Source organism: Bactrocera latifrons, unplaced genomic scaffold (assembly GCF_001853355.1).
Source record: "Bactrocera latifrons isolate USDA-ARS-PBARC rearing strain unplaced genomic scaffold, ASM185335v1 scaffold_370, whole genome shotgun sequence".
Taxonomy (NCBI): domain Eukaryota; kingdom Metazoa; phylum Arthropoda; class Insecta; order Diptera; family Tephritidae; genus Bactrocera; species Bactrocera latifrons.
Window position 1 is genome coordinate 117487 of NW_017537013.1, and position 10383 is coordinate 127869.

Genomic DNA, 10383 nt, shown 5'->3' on the forward strand with positions numbered 1-10383 from the left:
TCCGCAGCAGTGGGTAACAGGACGAGTCGTCGCAACCGTCGAAGCGCAAGACAGCAAGGTGCGAGTCGCAGACGTGGTAACGAAAGCGTTAGCCCCCCATAAACAAACTCACCTTACTTCCAATGGACGTTGAAGGAAACTGATTCTGTCAAGGTGGCCGGTGTTGCGTCAAGCGACGTCCTTTATAAAGTTAAAAGTAAGTTTAAGAAAATGAAAGGTAAAAATATTAGAAATTGAATTTATAAATATTGAATTGTAAAACTTACTTACCTTAATAATGTRTTTATATTACCTTAATTTATTACTTCCTTAATTCAATCTATTATATTTAACGGAAGATAGTTACTTACCCAAAATAGAAAACTTCTTAAAATTCATATCCAATGTTATTTTAACACGCATATAAAAAAAAAATAACTTTCAGTAATTGATGTTTTACTTTTGCAGTTTTACCATGTATAGTCTTCGTGGCATGGACCCTACTAAGTTTGTCAGAGAAGTTGGCTCAATTTTCTCTCACTCTGATGCAATGGTACTTTTTAACCCTTTGACGACCACGGGGACACCGGTGTCCCAAATAGAAATAATACAATAAAACAGTAATTAAAAAACTTATTTTATCTTTTTGTGATTTTATCTTATAGTTTTTGAACGTACGTTTTTCATTTTATATGCTGGCAACTCAAAAAAAATATCGTTCTTTGTCTATGGCTATTGAAAACTGAGACTTCGTTAAGTGCGCGAATCGAGTATTTTGTAATAGATCGAAGATCGAAGATAAAGTACTACCGATTTGTTCGATATATCGGTAGATAATGCACRTACCATATATACTAAGCTGCACAGTGAAAAGCAATTAGAGGGAAGCCTGCTGTACACCTTACAGTTCAGACAGGTAGTCACCAGGAGTTTGGTAGACGGCTACAGTACTAGACAACGTGGAGTCCCTACTACAAAAAATAGTGCAGTGAGCAAATATGTGAAGCGGCAATTATCGATGCACCCCATGGAAAAATCCTCCACCAGAAAGAGGTGTGCAAATTGTGCGAAATATAAAAAAGAAAATCGAACAAACAATAAGTGTTCTGTGTAATGTTCACCTATGTTATACCAATGAGAGAAATTGTTTTGCTGATTATCATAATTAATAAACAGTATTTCTATAATATAAGCGTATTTATTAAAATATTACCCCATTCTCACAAGCAAACTTAATAAAAGTAAAATTGAGATTGTTTGAGTGAAACGTATCTCTTATCGACCATAGGGACATCGGTGTCCCAAAAAATTCCAAAAAAAAATATAATAGTTTAGTGAGTTTTGATTTGAAAATTTWTTTTTTATAGACCTAATGAGTCAATATAAATAGCTAAAATACTTGCATAAGGTCCCATAACCTTATGGTCCTGAAAGTGTTAACTGCTTAATAGTATTATACTGCTTGACATGTGCATATACTTTAGCTTAAGATCAGGACTCAAAGCTGGCCAACCCAAAAATTGGATATTCCGGGACTGAAAACATGTTTTCGTAGCGCGAGACACATGAATGGATGCGTTGTCTTGCTGAAATGTCCAATTGTCGTCATGAAAATTCCCAGCAAAGGGAATGAGCTCACTATCCATTAGATCAATGTAAACTTCGGAGTTCCTTTTAGTAGGTGAAAAACACATATGAGACTTGCCTTTAGAACTTAAGGCAGCCCATATCATTAAAGATACTCCACCATGGTTTCGCTTAAAAGAAGTCTCTCTTGGATATCGTGTATCTCTCTAATATTTGTGATGACCATCTAGACCATCCAAATTAAACTTTTTTTCGTCACTAAAAATTATATTTTCAAACTCCTCCTCCCAAAACCGATATTTGTCGCAAAATAAAATACGTGTATCTTTATGTTGCTTTTTCATTCGCGGATGAGCTGGTTTTGATTCAAACTTAAGGCCTAATTCATGCTTCAAAATTTGCTGAACACGCTGTCTAGTGATTGGTAGGCCTAATTCTACTTTTATCTGCTTGCAACTCATACCTTCGCTTATTGCTAAGTGATGAATGCGTCTCTTGGTCCGCTTCTCAGTATATACAGTAATAAAATTTTGCTTTGTTTACATACATATACTCAACTCTCAAAAATCTTATGGTGTTGTGTAACACTTTTTTTTGCTACTTTCATGGTAATCAGGGCATTATGTTAGCATTTGAGCTACATATAAATTTTAAATTTTGATGATCAACACTTTAAAAGATATTAAGTAATGCAAGTGTTTACGTTATTTAAGTGATTATATTGAATTACTTTGAATATCTGTTGAATTTTATTGGGATATTACTTGTTATTTAATGTTAAATCAGTTGTTTTTTTTTTTTTTTGTGTAATTTTTAAACATGCTTCAAGTATTTCTAAATTTTTGCATGCAGTAGGATACAATCCAGGGTGGTAATTTGTCGTTTGACATATCTATACAAATTGACAATTCGTTAGCCGTTATAGGAAAACATCAATTGGAAATTGAGTTTAAACAGAAAGATATGTTGAAGTTTTTAATAAGAATACATACTAGTGTTATTAATAAAGTTTATGTTAAAGCCCATATAAGTGTAAGGAACCGAACACCTAAAATAAAGCCGGTAAGCACCGTATTGCAAACCACAGAGGTGGTATGGAAAATGCAAAACTTAAAGATTCAAAAATAAATTATTAAAAATATTTATAATGTTAATAAAATTCGTTTCATTTCGTTGGAATAAAGAGTATATGAGAGATACATATGCCAATACATTCAATAATCTGAAAATAATTATATGTATACATTTATATGCTTTCACATACTTATAAAGAAATAGACATTGTACCGTTTCTATCAGTTTTATCGTAAATAGTATACGGATGAAAATTAGAACGATGTATTAAAAATCCAGCTTCAAATGCCTCAATATCTTCTGTCTTCTTATTTCTAGATTAAATTTATTGGTAATAATATTTCAAAAAGTTACGAATACAAACCGTTTTATGTTTTCTGTCTCTTAATTGTAAACAAATATATTCAGAAGAAAACTCACCACCGAGAAATGTAAGAACAAGGCGGCATTTTATTAATAAGAACTTACTATATAAGGAATATCTGACTATCAGTAAATGATATTTTAATGGGCGAAATATGACACACTATGGCGTTTAAATCAAATATTAGTAAAGTTTCCTTTCATATTTAGCAACAATATTTATAGTTTTTGTTTATTTTATAGAATAAAATATTTACTAYCTCAGTATATACAGCAGTGCGTTGCTACCTCTGAAAATCCAAGATGGCTGCTATTCACCCCTCAGAAAGCTACCACGAAAGGGTTATCTACTGTACGTACTGTGGTCCGCTTATCAACTGCTGGTATCCAACCAGTACGTTTTACGACACCATAATTTTGTGGATTTTTCAATGGACATGAAACTGTATTACGATGTCATTTCAATGACGCAGCAATTCGTCTTACGCTTATGCCGGCTTCGTGCATTCCAATTATTCTACCCTGCTTTTCATCCGATAGTTCTGTACCACGTGGCATTTTAACTATATAAATATTCCAAAATAATAAATAATTTTTCTCGCACTATATTTAATACCTATAACTTACTTATTGTCCAATTTTTCACTTTTGATAGTTCAGCTGCCAGAGCACAAATAGATGAATTTGCACATATAATTATTTTCTATGAAAGATACAAATTACAATGACATTTTCAATTAGCGTTTATTCAAATGAAACACATGAAATAATGTTAAATCTTATATACAAACAAAATATGAGGACACAGAATATTGCACACTGGAAAAAAATTTACCGTTATTAATTCACGAGATACACTGAAAAAAATTTGCACGTATATTATAATTCTTTTACGAAGGTAGGATGTAGGAGATCCACGCTGCTGCGCATTTTTTTTTTTTATTTTTCGCTGATTATTTCCACATCGATTTTCTGCGTTTTTCACGCATACAGTAAGCRGAGCTGAGTTACTTCGCAGTGATTGAGGATGAGCTGTGAAATGTTCATATTTTCGCCCTTTTAAACGCTTTGTAGCACCACTTTCGAGACCACGCTTAGTTAGTATTATCTAACTTTAGTGGTCTTGCGGATCAGTACGCCTACGCACTAAAGTTGGGCAAGAATGCTTTTCACAAACTTCCTGCGGGATTATTCAGCTTGCATTACGCTTCTTGGGTGCCGTTTTTTATTTAATCTTGGATCGCTATTGCGGCTCACTCTTCATTTATGCTCACGCCAACTTTGATCGCAGCTTGTAACCTATAATGTTGTTGGGCATCACCCTTTGGTTTTTATTCGTCCCATGGTAGTTCTTTCTACTACATATTTCGAGCAAGAGAAAAAGATATGCTCCGCGTTTTCATCGGTACTGTTGCAGAAAGAACATTTCGTAGCCCATTCTGTAAAGACACTCCCTGAAACAGGCATATCCTGTCAAGAATTGCGTTAGATAAAAGCCGTCTGCCCTTGTTGCGTCTTCCTTTTCTGTCGCATCCAATTGCCTTGGCACTCTTTTAGGTTCGCCTGCCTCTCCTTTTTTCGCTCTTTAGCTTTTAGACGTCTATACTTGGCTTTAAATTTTTGATAGATTTTACTTAACCCATTTCAGAACGTTATAAATGCAAAGGCCACTCGAATGCTGCATAACCTCCAGGATGCGGAAATAAATGGATTTTTCGTGGCAACTGTGCTTTTAGTGTCATGCATCCATCTGGTTCCTGAAACCAGTTTTGGTTTTTTGGTTTTCTGACAACCCAGACAGCTCTTCTTCTAGGTGACATTCCAGACGTGTGCAAATCTGCCTTTCCAATATTTTAGTCAACGTATCGACCATACGAACTGTGGCAGCGTCCACAGGTTCAAAACCAGACTACGGAGTGAGTTGATCCTCTGGCTAGTCTTGGTACCCTAACTTGTGAACTCCGTCTGTTACAGGTGAACCTGGTAGTGAGTCGATTCTCTGACCAACTCAACCTTTAACATTATGGTCGCTAACAGGGTTTCCCTGGGGTCTGGTATCTTTGCGTGGGTATAGTAAGCGAACCAAAGCCATCATCAGCGTAGCGCAATCGGGTCAACACACGCTGCAGGACACCATCAGCAAAGCTTAAACGAGCGCAGGTAGGAGTAGTCGAGCGTGGTTGTCACAGCACAGCGCAGAACGTCACCTATCACCCCGGAGAGTAGCAGAGCGGAAAACGGCTTTACACTAACGGCCCACAACCGTTACCCCGCTACATTACTTCCCCCGGGCGACGACATTACAATGCGCGAGACAATATATAGACACAAATTATAACGATAAGTAAAATTATTAATTACGTAGACTGTTTATTTATTGCAACGGACCCTGGACACGGCGGATATACCACAGCAAAGCAAAACAAAACCTTTGTTACAATTGGCGCCCGAGCAGGAACGTATAAGATCAGGAAGACAACGTTTCTAAGGAGCAACTATCGCCTCGAAGATAACATACGGCAACGGAGACAACACTTGCGGGAAAACTACAAAACTATGTTTTGGCTATGTAGAATCTATTGAGACACCTTGGATATAATCAGGAGAAGCGATTGGAAAGGGGTTCATGGCTATAATTCMAATTACCACATTATTAAAAATCAAGTACATAAGTAAATATTCCATATCAACATATATACAGTAGGGTGTTTTTTTAAGTATTAATTTTGTTCATTCCGTCACGAAATTTCCTTGGAAATACCTTAAAAAAATTTAGTCAAAACTTYAGCCCTTAATATTAAGATTAAGACCTGGACCAAGGCATGTACAAATTTTCCATTGAAAATGCACTTCAATCGAAATTTTTTATCTATAAATTCCTACAGTTCAGAGGAATTTTATGGCATCGCTTTGACTTTAGACGCATATTTCTCAGAATCGATTACTCTACAAAAGTGACCAGTGTGGCAAAGTCGAAACTCACTCCGGCGAAGTAGTACGGGGCTCTAAACCCGATTTTTCCACGAATTTCGCATTTTATTTATATATCTCGTAAATGACAAGAGAGAGAATTTGTAGGAAATTTTATTTGCTATAAAAAGGGACCGAGGTCAAAATTGCTATCATTAATACTTTTCGAGATATTCGGCTTTTTATGTAAGGATGTATGCAATTTTCATAGATTTTTTAATACAAAAAAGTATTAATAATAGCGATTTTGACCTCGGACGAAATAAGAATAAAACAAACATACATACATATGTATATGCACTAAAATACCATATAAAAAGTAATCGTATATAGGGATGGCAACGATTAATCATTTGATTAAATTAATCGATTATTTCCACTCAATTTACGATTTAACTGCATCGAATCACCTTTTCTAATTGCTCGAGTAATTCCAAAATAATCGCAAACAGCATTTTGAAATTTAATACATTTTATGTTCATCTAAGTTAGCGTACAGGGGTCGAAATTGGTCGCATCAATCGTTAATTACAGTTTTTACAGCCAAACGCACTTTACGTTCAGTTGTTTGAAAAGCAATGGCGCCAGTTAAAAGCGAAGTGTGTAATTTTTTTTTTTTTAAATAAGCCATAACTACGTTAAATGTCAACTTTGCTGCAAAAATTTAAAATTTTCTAATAACACATCAAATATGTTGCAGCATTTAAAATTAAAGCATGCAACTGTAGCCTGCAAATTGGTGGTAAGATTGGAGCAATCGGTATTACATTTTAAATTTCTAGTTATATATAAATTGATGTGCACAAATTAGACTCTGCAATTAAGGATTGCGATAGCGTTGTCCCCAGTTATAAAGTTTTTACGTACTGAAATAATAGTTGCAGATGATACTATGGAAACGGGCAGCGAGTCGTCAGTGGAATCGGTAGAGAATGACCCCTGGCCTCTTCACAAAACTCTAGTGCACAAAGGATGGAGGAAGGACAACGATTGTACATCTCCAGAAGATGAATTGAGCTTTTAGTTGAATTGTCAGGTATTAGAACTAAGTCGAAACGCTATTGATGTTTGGAAGAAATGAAAATCGTTTACCCAAAAAAATAAAAAAAATTTTAATTTTATTTCCTTTTTTGCTTTGTGTATATACCAACATAATTTGAATGTCTGAAATAGGAATATAGTCTCCTATATTTTATTGGTTTTATTTTTATGTAAAGTTGCAAAACATCGTCTTTCAAGCAAGAGACAATTCCTTTACTTTAAGATTGCTGTACATATTTTAAAAAAATCTGAAACTTGGTGGTGTTCTTTATGCAATTTAGTATTATTTGAAAACCCAGCTTAACATAAATAACTAATTGAACATTACATATTTATACCCTGAACAGGGTATATTAAGTTTGTCACGATGTTTGTAACCCCCAGAAGGAAGCGTCGGAGACCCTATAAAGTATATATATAAATGATCAGTATGTTGAGCTGAGTCCATTTACTCATGTCCGTCTGTCTGTCTGTCCGTCTGTATATATACGAACTATTCCCTCAGTTTTTAAGTTATCCTTTTGAAATTTTGCAAACGTCATTTTCCCTTCAAGAAGCTGCTTATTTGTCGAAGCGGTCAATATCAAACCACTATAACATATAGCTGATATATAACCTGAACGATCGGAATCAAGTTCTTGTCACCAAATTTGGTATAGATTATTTTCTCCGAAGAAATTGTTCAGATCGGTTAACTATAGCATATAGCTACCATACAAACTGAGCGATCAGAATCAAGTTCTTATATGGAAACTTTCACATTTGACGATATATCTTTCAGAAATTTGGCATGAGTTATTGTTTATAGAAATAATGCAATATCGGAAGAAATTGTTCAGATCGGTTAACTATAGCGTATAGCTGCCATATAAACTGAACGATCGGAATCAAGTTCTTGTATGGAAAACTTTGACATGTGACAATGTATCTTCACCAAATTTGGTACAAATTATTTTCTAGGGCAACAATGTAATCTCCGAAGAAATTGTTCAGATCGATTAACTATAGCATATAGCTACCATACAAACTGAGCTATCGCAGTTAAGGGCTTGTATGGCAAACTTTCGCATTTGACGATGTATCTTCACCAAATTTGGTATAGATTATTTTCTAGGGCAAGAATGTAATCTCCGAAGAAATTGTTCAGATCGGTTGACTATAGCATATAGCTACCATACAAACTGAGCGATCGGAGTTAAGGGCTTGTATGGCAAACTTTCGCATTTGACGTGGTATCTTCATGAAATTTTACATGAATTATTGTGGTTAAAAATAATGTAATATCGGAAGAAATTGTTCAGATCGGCTAACTATAGCATTGATTAACTTCCTGCTTGCAAATAGAAGTACAAGCCACTTCAACGTCTCTTTAATTAAAAATACTCACTTTAAAATGCACAATCATTTAACGTAATTTTTATTAAGTTCTTATAAAAAATAGTAATATAAAATTTATATTAACTTATATTAATTAACGGACGACGAAGGTACGGGGGCTGTAGATATAAGTTGCATCCCGGACCGCTGAGTTAACGGAAAAAGGTATTTATGTGGCGCTGCGTAAGATGTAGTGTGTGTGTCAAAGTGTGTCGAGCGAATGTGAGTCTGCTATCGCGTTGTCCCTCCTTTTTGTTTAGTGGGTTGGTGTACTGATGAGGTGAGTTCTGTTGTAGTATCATCAACTGTGGTAAATTGCGATGTAGCATTAGGATGCGCCAGTTTTATCGTTGGGGTCCTGGCTCATAGGTGTTAGGGGCCGAGAATTGAGAATTGCTTCCACTTCGGCCAACAGTGTTGATAGCTCCTCTGCTGTGAGGAGCACGTTGCCGATTGCGCGAACGATAAGATGTTGGGCGGACTTCACCGCGGCCTCCCATAATCCGCCGAAGTGCGGCGCCCTCGGTGGTATAAAGGTGAAGCTGAATCCTTCTTCTGCGGCGAATCCCTTCAGCTCCGTTGCCTGTGCCAGAAAAGCCTCCTTCAGCTCGCGCGGCTTGCGATCGGCGCCGACGAAGTTGGTTGCATTGTCGCTGAACATCTTTTGGGGCATTCCACGGCGACCAATGAACTGCTTTGGAAGTAAAGCAAACGAAAACTGCGATATAAGTTTTCACGGGTGGTCGACCGCGTATTTTCAAAGTTGTGTATATCGGACCACAAAAATCTACGCCACATAAAAGAAAGAGCCGTAGGGCTCGAAGTCTTTCGACTGGAAAATTTCCCATAATTTGGCTTTGCAACTTCGGCTTGTAATGAAAACAATGTATAAAGTTTCTCACGGTTCTACTGCAAGTTTCTCGGGCATTAATTAGCCATATGCGTTCTCGAAGAAGCGCAACCAACGCTTTAGCCCCAGCGTGGTGATTTCGAATATRCAGGAACCGTAAATACGTTATAACGAAGTGCGAACTTTTATTTAATAAAAGCGGAAATTTGGCATCGTATGGGAGAGGTGCATTTAATAGGCGACCTCCTACTCGGATTAATTTGAATGACAGTGACATATCCGAGTAGTCATGCAAAAACGGGTTGCGTGTTTGCAAGTTTGTGGGTAGGGTGGTACCTTTATGCAATTTTTGAATAACATCCGAAAATTCTGAATGTTGGACCACCTGTGCACTTTTTAGAAAGATCAAGTTTAGCTCTTCTGAAGTCAGATCTTGTCCCCTGGAGGATTTTGGTGGTCGCCTGATCCATCGTAATATATATGCGATCTCACGAAGCAATTTTTTATGAGAAGAGAATTTTTCAGTGAGGTTCAGTATTGAATTTTTCTCAGCAGTCGAAATTAATGTAAATGTAGTTTTCTTCTTCTCTAATGCTTCGTCTTCTGGTGAGAGCTGGAAGTGGTTATTAATTGGCCATAATGCAGGGTCTTCCAGGAGGAACTGTGGACCGCCAAACCATATTGAATTATTTAAKTCGTCCACGTTACAACCCGAGACACTTGATCCGCAGGATTTTGTTTCGTTGGCACATGACGCCACTTTGTCAGTCAACTCTTGGATTTCAGACACTCTGTTTTCGACGAAGGTGTGTAGTGAGGATGGATGTGTTTTAATCCAATGTAAAACGATTTCTGAGTCTGTCCAAAATGTAATATTTTCGAAATGTCGACTCAACATAGGCGCTACTCTTGACCATAATTTCGAAAGAAGATGTGCTGCCGAGAGCTCAAGACGCGGAAGAGATTTGGTGTTCAGCGGAGCCACTCTAGACTTTTCAGTAAGCAGCATACATTTAATACCACTAGCAGATTGGCTTCGTATGTATAAGCAGCAACCGTACGCCCTTATTGAGGCGTCGGAGAAGCCATGTATTTGGCAGATGGCATTCGACTCAACGTTTACGTAATGAGGAATGCTTATC

At 36.6% G+C, this 10383-nt stretch overlaps 1 protein-coding gene across 1 annotated transcript; it reads right to left on the reverse strand.

The window, feature by feature from the left end:
- Positions 1 to 8719: 8719 nt before the first annotated feature.
- LOC108972025 lies at positions 8720 to 9052 on the reverse strand. Its single transcript, XM_018938452.1, has one exon. The coding sequence runs from the start codon at positions 9050 to 9052 to the stop codon at positions 8720 to 8722; it is 333 nt and encodes a 110-aa protein (XP_018793997.1).
- Positions 9053 to 10383: the final 1331 nt, after the last annotated feature.

Excerpts from the sequence above, each read along its gene's own strand:
- LOC108972025 (XM_018938452.1), bottom strand. The coding sequence starts at position 9,052 with ATGTTCAGCGACAATGCAACCAACTTCGTCGGCGCCGATCGCAAGCCG.